The sequence below is a fragment of the Geospiza fortis genome, unplaced genomic scaffold, assembly GCF_000277835.1.
Source record: "Geospiza fortis unplaced genomic scaffold, GeoFor_1.0 scaffold281, whole genome shotgun sequence".
NCBI classification, from domain to species: Eukaryota; Metazoa; Chordata; class Aves; order Passeriformes; family Thraupidae; genus Geospiza; species Geospiza fortis.
The window spans coordinates 315,158-329,549 of record NW_005054340.1 but is presented as its reverse complement, the minus strand read 5'-3'; the positions used below and the strand labels follow the sequence as shown (position 1 = coordinate 329,549).

Here is a 14,392-nt window from a genome sequence, read left to right as displayed (position 1 = left end):
TATATTTACTCTAGTGGTTGAAGATAAGTTTTAATCCTCTATCTCAAGCTTGTTTAGATCCCCAAATATTAGAATAATGCAATAGATCAGTCTGCAAACAAGTTTTAATAAAATGAAAGTAAGAAATTCTTCAGAAAAATTGATACAGGTGGAATTTTATTCATAAATAACAAGGCAAATTTCTTTCAAAGAAAAGGTGTGAATAGGGAATCTCTTTTGATAAATGACTTAAAAGCCCAGGTTTTGCTGCATATAGTTCTATAAAGAGCACTACCTGTAATTACAGATGTGTCTTACCCTACTGAGTTTGTTAGACATGTAAGTTTAGAAGGATTTGGGTCATCAAATTAAAAGCAAAATTGACAAATCTGTTGTTTTTCAAGTGCACCGTTGGCCCTTGCTTACTGACTGCACTGCATTCTTCTGCATTGATCTTTCACACACGGGGAAAAGAATAGGCACTTGAAAAGACAAAGGGTAGTGAAATGGAAAGAAACCTCAAGACCTCAGTGCAGGAAGCGACTTTGACCTCCCCTCTGAAATTTAAGAGGGCCCTAACTAAATCTTGATTAAATATCCGCCTGTCAGTGAGATCAAGTGTACCCATAATACATTGCTGAGTAGGTTTGTACAGTTCCTCTGAAGAGATCTGTGTAATTATGCTTTAGCTGTTCATCTGGTACATAATGTGGAGGGATAAAGGAAGGTGATTGTGTTAATAGTGCATTTATGAAGTTTTATGATAGATGTTTGAAAATAGTTATGTGCTTTTTGGTACATCAAAAAAATAGCTCTGAGCTGAGATTTCTGTGAAATGAAGGCATATAATAACTCCTCTTCTTACTTTGTTGAACACTAATGTATGCTCCCTTAATCTTGTACAATGGTGTATTTTGTGTTTTCCTTTTCATGCATCTTATCATTGTAATGGAATCTGTTACTACACACTATATAAGAAATAAATTTTTTGTTAATATTGAATACACACTCAAGGAAAAGGAAAGCTGCTAAGACTCCTGGTATACTCTGGATATGTAAAAGTTCTTCTCCAGTTGCTGTGACCGGCACGTGATTTGGGCTGAGCTGGAAGGTTTCCTTGGGAAGGACTGCCTCAGGTCTGCGCCCTGAGTGAGCCGGGGCCAGCCCTGCCCCTGACCTGTGGTGCTTCTCTAGGCACTCTGTACTTGCTCCAACTCAGTGGGGTTTATTTCAGAATTCAGTCTCAGAAACAGAGAGGAGCCCAGCAGTGGGGGCAGGGAGGAAAAAGTAGCATGCTTCCTGACTCCAGATCAGCTTGAGTGGTAATTGATTAACACAGTTATTTAATCAGTTTCCAGAAGGAGTAGTCATACCCTTATGAGGAACACAGGCTGGCATTCACAGGACTGACAAGGTAGTCCTGTCTGCCTCTCAAGGGGAGGGAAACATGACATATGATAATTAAAATCCAAAACTTTTATTCAGTAGTTAAACAGATAGACTTATTGCTCTTCTGAGTGTGCTGGCAAATGATCCCTTCTTTATTTCACGCTTTAGTAAACGCTTAGGGCCACTTGCCTGTCCCCACTCCAGGGAGCCATCTCCTTTCCTCTCCTGCCTTAGCACCTGAGATCTGGACTTGCTCTTCAGCACAGGAGCTGTTTTCTTCCTAATCCCAACACAGGGTCGTTGACACCATCCACTTCTGGACACTCCTCTCTGACAGTGTTCTGGAAGGTGGCTTATCAGTTATTTAAATCGTTTGTTTGGAGGATAAGGAAATCTGAGCTCTTTTAAGGATGGTTTTTAAGTGACAAAATCACCATGGTAAGCATCTGTCGAATTATGTAGTAAATGCTAGGCAAGTAGGAAGTAGCTGATTCCTCATAATTCCTGAGAAAAATCTCCAAGTGTTGAGTGGGTTTTTCATTAGCTTGGTGGATGTAATCAGTTCCTCTCTTGTCACACCCTGAGGTAATGTAGCTTAGCTGATACCTTTTGAAAAGGAAGGTGAATTATGCTGCAAGAGTATTTATCATCTTAAGCTAAATCTCCTAAAACTGGGTTGAGTACAAGCATGCTGTGTCATGGGTGGCAGAATGCTATCTAATTATTTACTTTGCTTCTGGTCTCACAAATGCACATGATTATTGCAGCTGTTTGCTGGTTCCTTCTGCACAGTAACCTTGGGTTGCTAAATATATGCACCAAAGTACTCTAAGCTGTATATACTATGCCTGACAATATTTGTTAAAAAAATCACATTTAAAATTCTAAGTTGCTGCATTAGTCACTATTATGCCTTTTTAGTTGTCTGGTTATTTGCTTTTTAATCCCTGCTTTTCAATACAGGCAAATCTGAATGTGTTAGCTGTGTATTTTCTCCAGTGACAGATAAAGAGAAAAGGATGGTGGCCTGATGATATACAATGTGAGAGGAGAGACATTTTAGATCTAAATTAGCACCAAATCTTCACGTATCATTTTCTCTAGTTTTCTGTTAGATGTTGAAAGACATGGAAGTGTGTGTCTTGTTCAGAACTGTTGTTTGTAACCCTGGCAGATGTTGCTGTGGAGACAGCATCTTCCATGAAAAGTCATTTGAAACAAATAAGTAAAAGGTCCTGACTGTGCAATGATGTTAAATTTAGAAATTAATTAAAATAAAGCAATAATTTATAAATAAATGTAAATAAAGCATAGCAGTACTGTGATTAACTGAGATATTAAAAGAAGTCTGCACTTGACAAAACTAAGTGTTTGCTTTTGCAAACAAACTTAAATTTCTAAGGAGCTTGAATCAAGCAAAATTAATTGAAATTTTAATTTTTGCCTCACTTCAGCCAACAAAGAAATGTAGTCTTCTACAAGGAAATGTAGTCTTTTTTCCTTGTCCCATGTGAAACATTTCTTACCAATTAAAGTTTTACGCTGGAGAGGAAACACAAAATGGTTAGTGATTTGGTTTTGGGTTTTTTTTAGGGCATGATAAGAGGACACAGTTTTGAAAGGTTTTAAGATATGTTTATTTGAGTTTGTCTGTTGATTGCCTGTCTTCAGTTAATGACCTTTATTGATAGAAGTTTATCATTCAAATATCACTCAGGACTTAAAATCTGATTTTAAAAGACAGGGCCAAAGCTTTCACTTTCTCCTAGTCCAGGTCACTTTCTCTTTCCTGCTTTCCTTCACTCAGGCTGTAAAATTTATACACAGCAGTGGCCTTTCCAATGCTGTCCTGGTTAAGATTTGGGAATTAGACCTTTGTCTAGGTTTCTGGGGTAGCACTGAACAGCTGTGAGGTGCCCTGCTCCCTCTGTGGCAGGACACAGGAGGGCCTTCAGAAGCATGGCTACCCTGTCCCTGCCACCTTCAGCTTCTCCGAGTGCTCCTCTGGCATCCTGCTCGCTCCAGCTGTGACGCCTCTGCCAAGGCTCACCACAGACACTGTGTCAGGCACTGTGAAACACAAACCAGCGTGTCTCTAAGTGGTTTTATTGACTTCTGACCGCTATAGTGGTTTTCTGATGTGGTTGCTGATGGTAGTATAACCTATCCAATTAAGCTAACGAGATGCATCATCTTATCCTGTGCTGTCCTGTAAGCATATGTAGCAGTTGTTGAAGAAAAAGAAAAGTACACTATTGAACCAGAAAGCAGATCAAGAGCAGCCTGTCTGTTGCTCTGCTTAGTAGCTGCAGTTCTAAGCCTGGCTTGCTTCCTGTTTTAGATTGCACTTTGGAGTGGATAAGTGATGCACATAAGTGGATCTACTTTCACTTCTTGTTTTGTGTTTCAAAGGGCTACTTTCATATTTGCATCATTTCTAAAACTTAAATGATGCAAGGATTGAAAATGTTGTAAATGCTCATATGTTTTGCAAACCAAAAAGCTCTGTTCTAAATGCAAGTTAACAGTTCTCCTAAATTTTGCTTTTTATTACACTATTTGTGAAGTACTTCTTTGTATAAATACCATTATTATAGATGTAGTTTTTAACATGAAATGACAAGTCAGTTTCTTTGGTTTGTGGCCTTTTGTGTAGTGTTATGCAAGTCATTGCCTCAGTTCCTTCTGACTGCTGCAAGTTGGTATGGGGTGAAGGGGGAATTAAAACAGAATTGAGTTTTCTAAAATGTCATTGGAAGCAGGTGGTAAAATGAGCTGCAGGTTCTCAGGATAAGCAAAGATGGCATCATGTGAAAGAGAATGGCAGATGTGGTCCTGAAGGAGCTGTTTTTTAGGCTTGCCACTTTTTAACACATTGTGCCTCTTTTTCAAACTGTGGTTACTATTAAATTACTATGAAAAGTATCAGGAGGGAAGCAGAGTGTAAGGAATTCCTTACATTCTTCACTTAACATTGATTTGACTGAGGTTTGTTGTTATCTATTTAATTTTCATTCCAGTGAAAGCCGGTGGGATGCGGATTGTGCAGAAACACCCACACAATTCAGATGCCAAAGAAGAAAAAGATAAGGATGACCAAGACTGGGAAACCAGCAGGTGAGCACTTTGATTTGGTGCATGTGCTACAGTGAATTTCCATGACCTTGAACCTTATCACCAGTTTGTTTTCCTTGTGACTAGCAGACCAAAGGTGCAATTGTTTTTGTATCATAAAGCAGTAGCAAGTTGGACGCTCCTTCAAGAGAATTGGGGAATTTGGGAATTTTCCTATTGCTGAGGCTTCTTTAAATGATCCTGCTGTGTAAGAGAAGGCTGGAGAAAAAAGTACAATAGAAGTAAAACCTCAGCTTTCCTAAAATGTTTCAGTTCAGACTGTGCAGAAGCATAGAGGCTAGGCATACTTGGACACAGGTATTAGGTTGGCAGTCTGTATATGACATGATCTTTCTGTGTGCTGGGTGTTTCCTTTTACCCCTTCGCCCCCAATCCCGTGTCTGTGAGGTATTTGACAATATGGCGCTTTTGAAAAGACAAGTAAAAATATATGGTACTAATATTATCTGCTTTTATTTTTAGATTGAAATCTATCAGTTTTGGTGGTGGAGGATACTAAGACTGCAGTTACTTAGCAGTTTTAACTAGATTTATGGGATTACTGCTGTTTAGAAATGAAAGCAGGGAGGTTCGATGGACTGTTGCTGTTTTAGTGTTCTTACAAAAGCCACCTGGTTTTGTGCTGCTTTCCTCAGCTGGCTGTTTTTCTTTCCAGCCAAGACTATATTTACCTGAAATGTTTATCTACTAACTTAGGGCATGGGTTTGTCCTTGCTATTTGCTCAAGTTAAAAAAACAAACTAGAGAACCATTCCTGTGTTTTGGTAAGTAGACTGACTTAGATGATATTTATTTTACACGTAAAATAATGGGAATAAATAAGCATTGTGAAAATGTCTAGAAGTAAACCCATATGTGTTTATTTACTTGAATAGGAAACACCTTTTTGAGACGGGAAAAGTAATTTTAATTAATAAATTCAAATACCAGTCAAGAGAATTAAAATTTGTGAACTTTCTTCATCAGCCAAGTTGGTCATCTTGTTATTCTGCACTGTGACACAGTAATTGAAAGTGTCTGTATTGCAGTCAAGTTTTGTCTAAAGTAAAAAATTTTATCTTGGGGTCAATTTAAACTTTGTGTGGGGATACATCCTTTTATTTGAGATGTGTTGACCTTGACTGGACAGCCAGTGTCCACCAGGCTGCCCTATTACTCCCCTACTCAGCAGGATGAGGAGGGAGAAAGTAAGATGAAAAAACACATCTGTCAAGATGAGAGCAGTTTGATAAAGGAAAAGCAAAGGCTATGCATGGGAGCAAAGGAAAATAAAATATGTATCCACTATGTCTCATCAGCAGATGATGTCCATCACTTCCTGGGAAGTAGGGCTTCGGTATGTGTTAGGAATTGCTCTGGAAGGCAAACATCATGGTAATGAATTCTCCCTGCCTCCTCCTCCTTTCTCCTAGTTTTTATTGCTGAGCAGATGGTATGGAATATTCCCTTGGTCAGTTGGGGTCAGCTGTCCTGGCTGTGTCCCCTCCCAAGATCTTGTCTACCCACTGCCTGCAGGTGAGAGGATAATGTTGGAGAAGCAGCTCTGGTTCTGTGGAAGTGCTGCTCAGCAGTAGCTAAAACTGGTGTGTTTTATGTCACGTGGTGTTTCTAGCTACCAGTGTAAACCACAGCACTGGGAGGGCTGCTGTGGGGAGAATTCACCACCTCAGCCAGACCCAGCACAGTGTTATGTACCTGCTTATCTTTCCCTGGCACGCCAGCCTCATGGCAAGGAGCCTCATTAGGATCCAAATGACAAGACATCTTGTGCCTGTTCACAGATCTAAGCCTCCCTTACAACACAGCACCTGCTTTATTCCCTTATTCAAACAAGATTATGTTTTTCCTGTTTCACTCAAATGGTGCAGGGAAAAGTTAAAATTTAACCTTGACTTTTGTGGCTGTGTCTGTTGTAGCAGGTGCTGTGACACAGTAGATGCACATCTGTAGGGATAAGCAGTGGGTGCTGAGGACTTCATGTTCACACTGTGTGTGTTTTAGTGATTAATTAGTTTGGTCATCTGGACTGAAGGACCAATCCTAGCTGGCATGTGTTAGGTGTTTCCTTGAAATGTGTGTGTCAGGTTAGCATCACCTCAGGGAGTCTAGGTGAGGTGCCCTGAGACCAACCCCTGGTGTGAAACAAAGCCTAGACAGCTAGGCTGGAATGAGAGAGAGAGAGATGAACTTTTGATCTGTAGATGCTAACAAAAACAAACTGTATTTTAATACTGTGAGCAAAGGTTATGCTTTTAAGACAGAGGATAAAGTTTAAAGACTTCTAGAGCTATCTTTTTAACTAGCTGTGGTACCTCAAAATCCATTCCTTCATCCACCTGATCTGTTGATTGTCAAAATATGCACTTTAAGTGTGCCCTTTGCTTTGGTTTTCATGTAGAGGATACATTATTGGTTTGTATTAGGGGCTTGTAGATGAAGTTACTCTGAGTCTGTGTATCAGACTGAAAGCATTGAGTTGAACTATTTTATTTATTTGATCGAATCCTCTTGAGAAAGAAAGCAGCAGGAGGACATAAGCATAGTTAGGCAAGAATTAATGTGAATTATATTATAAGTTTGTTTACAAGCCAAGAGAAGTTGTTTTCCTGGTAGAACTGAGAGCCTTTTATATATGTAAGGGAAAGGGTTTAATATGTCTGTTGTAGGCTCCTTTGGGAATACTTGCACATCTCTAGTGGCTGAGCAAGAAGGCATTTTGCCATAGACAGAATAAACTAGTCAAAATTAAATTAGGTTTGCAGCACACTGGCTGCTTTTGTGCTGGAAGGTGCAGTCCCCCAGAGTTTGTGTCTGCTCCAGATGATTCATGGTGCTGTTTGAAAACCCTTGGATTTCTGATATATGTGAAGGGCTGGTTTATCAGGAAATGGATTTGTCAGGAGGGGTGAAGTGAGCATTGCTCTTCAGCGCCAATATATATGTACTTTTGTGGCTTAGTTAGCTGGTATTTTATGTCCCTTTGTTAGACTGATGTGGAAACATCCGTATTTTTAACTTTGAACTAGTTGTGGTTTTAGTCTTTGCCATTTTAAGGTGGTATTGTTGATATGATGCAATCTCTACTCCCATTGCGTCTGAAGTCAAAAGACGCAAAAGCCCTTCAGGAAATCTCTGTCAGCTGATATGGGCAGCTGACAATGGGGTGAGAAAATAAGAAAACAGAGAAGAGTAATTTGTGTGTGAAGAGGGAGGCTAGGATGAGTCATTATTTTAATCTCATTGTAAACATATCTGAAGACAAATTAGTGGAACTGGCAGTAAATGGAAGCAGAAGAATTCAGTCTTTCCCAGAGAGTTTTCTGGGAACTCTGAGAGCACATGGTCTCCCCATAATGGCACAGATCTGAGCAGTTGCTGGGCAAGAAAGCTTCAGTTCATAGAACGATTTGTGGCTTTGGAGACAGCTGGCGTTGTTTTTGCAGCTTGCAGGAAAAGACTTGGATCAGTGTTTCCAGTCTTAATATAAATGAAGCTGACATAGGTAAACACCCCTGACATACCTAACTGTGCTGTGATAAAGGTGACTTTAACATTCACCAGGTAGGTCTTTGATGTTTCTTTTTCTCAGTTGTTTAGCAACTTGAAGTCCAGTTACTGTAATTTACTCTGCAAAGTATTTTACTCAATTCTGTTTCCCAAAATAAAATTGTTATGGCAACCTCCCATTTCATGAAATTGTAGGGAGACTTGTCAGGGTGGTGATTTGCAATCCCTTAAAACAATATGTGAAAAAGACCGTTTTGCACAAATTTAAACTTTTCCTGCAGGGCAGGTCTCAGCCTTGAGTTGTAGCAGAAATAATTTTATGTCTCTAGTATAAGTATAGTTTTACTTAAAAAAGGAATGTCTGGATATGATTATATGGTGGCAAAGGCTCAATGAAAGAAAGTTGCACAGTTTGGTTTAGGTGAACTAAAGGTATGTGTGGCATCAAAGCCAGTGGCACCCCCATGGTCAGGGTGTCCATGTTAAACTGTGCTGTGTGGTAGGATCCTCGGCCCATATTCAAGATGAGTGATTTTGATCAACCTGTTTAGAGCTGGGATGCTGGCTGGCTGAACTACTGTACTGATGAATTACTGATTTTTCTCAGGGTTGTGTAATTTCTTAACACTTGTGTTGGTTTGGTTTTTTGGATATGGTTGCAGTTTTTATTGATTGACAGTCATACTGATTGCTGCTGGAAGCTTTTTTTGTGATGCTAGAGGAGGGTGAATCATATAAATAGAAATATGGTTATTAATCAAACCCATCATTTTTCAGGACTGTATGTTATCACAGAAATTATTTGGAATAAATAGGCTACTCACAGTCCTAGGCTTTATTAAAAGCCCATTAACGCCTGTTTGACTGAGATTTGCAGTATCATGTGCATTCCTGTGCCAGCAGCTGACTAGCTGACTCTAGACATAATAAATACTACTGAAAGACAGATAATTTGAATTGAGAGCTGCATGTTCAGTTTTGCACGAGAGATTCATTAATTGTCATTCTGGGATCTCAAGAAAAAGAAACTGTAATTATCGATCAGGACCTGGATTAAAAAAATATTTAAAGTATCTGGCTTGTTTTTAACAAACAGGGTAAACTGCAAAGGCTTTTATGTCTTAAAGACTCTTGCCTTCTCTTTTGTTATATTTCTGAAACAAAGTGGGTAATTAGCATGATTTAATTACTCAAGATAAATGCAGTAGTGTAGTTTCTCTATATGTGTTTAAATTGTATGTGTTTTGTATCTTAAGCCTACCTGGAGATTGTGAACCCAACATTATGCCTGACTTTTATGATGTGGATGTTTGCCTTTCATCCATCGGCTGAAAGGAAAAAAGCCAAGAGAATAATTTAGAATGTTGACTCAAAAGCAAAATTATGCTAATGAAGCATATGGGTGTTTGTATGTCAAAGAGTACTCTCAATACTTAGTTACACGGTGAGAGAGGAGTTGTCAAAGGCCCTTGTTATCCTTCAGTGTTACTTGTTAGGTCTGAATATGCAAGTTGAGCTAAAACTGTTTTTTTTCTTTCGGAAGTGCAGTGAAAATCTCAAAAACTTGGCTGTGGGTCTATACTTTCATTCAAGAGTGAATTTGTTTTTCCTTTCCCTCACTTTGCTCTGCTGCAACTGACAAGAAATAAGTCTCAGGCATTATTTCTGTTTTTTTATTTGCCACTGAAGATTCTCCTGTCATTAAAATATTCTTAGTTTTTGCCTTGTCATGACCCATGTTGACCAAACTTCTGACAGAATTTAAAAAATATAAATGGGCTATATAATTTAGCCATTAGAGAAGGTTTGTATGTCTGTTTACATCCTGAATATGGAAGTGTTTGGAACCGCTTCCGTTCTTTGTATTTTATTGTTCTGGTTGTTTTAGCTGGGGTAGAAAGAGTAGAGTCAAAGTTCTGACCCTTTAGCTTGGGAATATCTGCTCTTCAGGACAGCTGAGACCTGGGAAATTATGTGTAGTGTTCAGTTCACTTGCATGCACATCCTCTAGGAGGTAGTTTCCATCATGTATAAAGATGTTCCAGTCCAGTTTGTTCTGATGTAGTTTGTTGTAGAGTCAACAGGTGTTGGACAGAGGAAAATATTGAGAGTTCTATGTGTAAACAAACAAACAAACAAAACCCCAAAACTTTGTAGCTTGTTAAACATGGAAGCCAAACCCATATAAGTGTGAACAGGTAGCAATGAACTTCCATAAATACTCGGAGTGAATAACCCATTAGTGTTCCTCCCATGAAGTTCACTGACATAAAGCTGTAAATGACCTCATTACCTATGTTCATGTATCTGTAAAACCAAAGTACTGGAAATGTAAGCAAGCATTGACTCAGTGTGATGAATATTTAAAGTTAAAAGAAAGAGACGGGTCAGGACAGACTGCTACACCTTCTGCGTAAGTTTCTGGAGAGGAAATGTGCAACTTTGGTGGGTAGAGGACTAACTGAGTCCCCTTTTGCTTCAAAGGTCCCTTGGGGTACTGTGTCAGTGGAGGCAGCCCTGAAGGAGTGAACTGGTACTCTGTAAAAGCATCTGTCATCCTCTTCTTGGACAGAATTCAAATTTCTTCCACCAGATTTCTAACCATCTCTTTTTTTCCCCTCTTTGTGGTCTGATTGTGTTACCTCCATGAGCTGATATGGTTGCACTAAAGAGGTTATGTTCATAGACTGTATTGTTGTTTTACCCTTGATCACATAAAAAATGAAATTTGATTAAACGTATGGATATAATGGATATGACTCAGAGGTTTTTATTCCTGTCTTTGGCCTTTGAACTCTTGTTACTCAGATATGGAACTTTGGAGGCAACTGGCTTTAAAAATGAAATGTCTCGTGGAAATGCAATGGAAAAGCAATCTGGCTGTGAACACTGTGCTTGTGGTTTCTGGGAAAGATAAAAATTGCAGCAAACGTTGGGTGTTACTCCATGGTCATATTAGAGCTTTGTGTGACTTTCTTTACTTGGTGAAATATTCCAAAGGTTAAAAGAAGGTTCTGCTGGAAAAAGGCTGTCGAAGAATTGCAACTATAATTTTGTAATATTATTAAGCATAATAATAAGCATTATTAAGCAACATAGCACAGTTAGGGAAATAGCTTCCTACCTTCTCCAAAGTATCTTTATTTCCAAAAAAGATTCTGTGCTTAGTGCTTGGGGTTTTTTTTAATCCCTTCCCCATTCTTATCTTTATTATTTTGGACTTAAATTTACTTCACAGTTAAGGGAATAGCTTCTTAATAGCATTACACTATTCTCCTTTATATAAGTGGCATTGCCTTCAATGCATTTTTCTGCTTTACTATTCATCTTTGTGTCTCAATCTTTTGCCTAGGGTTTTTATGATTAGCAGATGCTCAAGTCTGCTAAAGTTTATACATACATAATTTGATTAGTTATAAAACCTGAAAAAATATTAGCTGTGTTCATGTGATTTTTCAGGACAATACCTTCTGCAGATGACCAGTTACTTTGAGAAGTAGCAAAGTAATTGCTGTGACCTCTGTTCAACTCTATCAAACGCCTATGCAGTAACAGACTTAAGTGTATGTACAGAGAATAGAATGTGTAATACTGATTTTTAAATGCAGAGCTTCTGTAAAGCAAGAAAATAGGCTGTGACTATCTCCATTTAAGAACTGAAAATATCTGTGAATGTAGGCAATGGAGAAAAAGCTAGGCAAGATTATGAATGAAGCATTCTCCTGCAGGAAGATGAGAGCCTTCTGAAAGACTATTTTATGCTTCCAGTATTTCTTGATGATTGAAGCAGTAAGTTGATAAATCTATCAGTCTAAGTGCCAGTTATGACATTATATGGATAGTTCTTTTCACATTCCTGAAGTACTGTGTGCATGTGTGAAAGAACTAAAAAAGATCTGATATTTCTCCCCCTCAAAGTGAATAGAAGATAACACCATCCAGCTCAGCGAGAGCCAGGTTCTGTCCTGAAAAAACATATGCTGTCTTATGAAATTAGCTGGAAAGCTGAGTTGAATTGTCAGCCAAGCTGGTGTAAGAAAAAAGATTTTAAAAGAATGAAAGTCTTTAATTTGTATTCTGTGTGATGAGGAAGGTGAGAACAGCTTAGTCATATATTGAGAGGAAAATGGATAGGAAACAGTGTCTTTACCATGGCACAGCTTAGATAGCACAGCATTCCATGCCAGTACAGAAAAGTCAATGATCTTGAACTAATGGCTTGTGTGGTATTTTTCCTAGTTCTTTTCTCTTGATATCTTTCTGTAGTGTTGGAATGCATGGGATGAAGGTAACTATGCCAGTCTGTAAGCACAGGCATTATAAAGCACAAAAATGTTCAAACCCAGAAGTACAGTGAAATCCATTTCACTATGCTAACTGAGCCCAGATCTCTGTTATTTAAGTGTTCAACAACACTGAGAGTATTTCTAAAGCTAAAGGTATTAATTTCTCCTAGAAAAAGCTTGCAGAGGACCAGATGCTTCTCATTTATTTAGCATCAAAACCCTGTGTTTGAAGTGAAGTCACCAAGAGCTGAAAAGGAGTAGGTGGTGCGTGCGATTGTCACTGTGTGCCAAAGAGGGGGATCTTTTTCCAGTAGCACCTTTCTCTCCTTTAAGTTTCTTCTGCCTCAGCTGCATCAGGCACCAAACTTTGAAGTAGCTTAATATTAAAATAAACTTTGAATTATCATTCTTAACTGTCACTGTTCCAAACAGGAGGGAATTTATTTCACTCCCAGCTGCTCCCAGAACACTGGTACAAGAAGCAAGAGATACATAGGAGATAGATAAGAACAACACTGAAAGCAGCATTTGTTAAATTGTCATCATTAGAATTTTATTTAGTCTGCTGTGGCAGCTCATACTCCTGTTCATTGCAGTACGTTGCTTGTTGGGGGAGTGTGTTCTGCAGTAGGCTTGCTGCCTTCTGATATTATTGTAACATTTTAATCACCACATTTTGGTCACAGACATCAAGTTAAATAGATGGCAGTTAGTAAAAATAGTTTAGCAACATTCACACAAATCTTAGTTCTGGAAAATTTCAGTTTCTCTGGGACTTATTCCTTAGAATATATGTAGTGCCTGGAGCTGGTAGTGTATTCAAAGAGCATCTGGCTTTGCTGCTGGGTACAACCAAAGTGATTAGTTCTTTTCCCTAATAATCTTCCTCCCCCCGCCAGCCTGTTAGAGCTATAATTAAATACTAAACTAGCTCTCAGTTACGTCTGGCTTCATCTAGCACCTCACGCTGCAGTACTGAATCAAACAGTTCTTGAGATCCAGGTACTTTTGAGTGCTGAGTGTTTGCCCATTGCTTTCCAAGCCCTATTCTAAAGCCTTCTTTTTTACTTTAAATAAATAAATCAGTGCAGAGCTCTGGGTGTTACACTGGAAGAGCTAGGCTGGATTTTTTGCTAGAACAGTTTAAGTTGAAGTGTCTCTTATGAGAGTATTTGAACTACCAAAAATGTGCAAAATAATTCTGTAACCAAAATCTCATTACTCACTGTGTCCATCCTTGTACACCTTGAAGGTTGCTAATAAGCTTGACTGCATTCCAGTGCTGATGGTCAAATTCCTAAGACTGCAACCTCATATGAGTGTTTAGAACATGCAGTGGTAAACTGTTTACTGTTTAGTAGTTGCTAGATAAAAATTGCTAGATTTTTATTTTTGTTTAAATATTTTATTTTTCCATGCAGCTTATTATCATATGTGCTTATGTGCAATGTTATTATTGCTAATAAGCAATTTTTTTTCTTTGTAATGTAATAATGTTTTGACTTTGTGGAGCACTAAAGAATTAATCAACCAGTTAAGGGACAACCCCATTTGGCTTATTTGTTAAAATGTTGCTTTTGTATGGGAGGTGATGGAATAAAATTTTAGTAAATTGAACTGAGTATTTTTCATTTCTGTGATTCTTCCTTTATTTCTGGTATCATGCTACCCAGTGATTCTAGAGGAAAAGTGTATTTAGCCATGTGTATGCTGTTTTATATCAACAGTGACACTAATAGCATTACCACAAATTCTTCCACATAAGGCTTTTTAGAAAGCTTGTGACTAAATGAAATTTAGCATTCTTATTTTTTGCTTTGAAAACTGCTGTGGAATTAATTTCCTGTTTTCAGAGATTACACGATTCTGTTTCTGCTGGTGTGTTTGAAAGATTTTATTCTTCCAGTTTACAATAGGGGAAAAAAGGCCAAAACAAAAAAAAGTTTCTGAGGAGTGGCGCTTTGTGTTCTGCTGTTTTCTCCAAGCATAGACTTTCTGGCTGATAACACTGGTTGGTTTGGTTCCTTCCCTGTATTGGGATGGTTTGGATTACCTCTACATGGCTTTGAAGTTTAATATAGCATTTTTCCTTCATA

At 38.4% G+C, this 14,392-nt stretch overlaps 1 protein-coding gene across 1 annotated transcript in view; it reads left to right on the top strand.

Annotated features, from left to right (window-relative positions):
* Positions 1-4,393: 4,393 nt before the first annotated feature.
* DAP (death associated protein) overlaps positions 4,394-14,392 on the top strand; it is a 46,394-nt gene continuing 36,395 nt past the window's right edge. Inside the window, exon 1 of the mRNA XM_014307666.2 lies at positions 4,394-4,485. Within this exon, the coding sequence (XP_014163141.1) occupies positions 4,403-4,485 (83 nt within the window). The 5' untranslated portion in view covers positions 4,394-4,402. The remainder of the gene's footprint in view (positions 4,486-14,392) is intronic.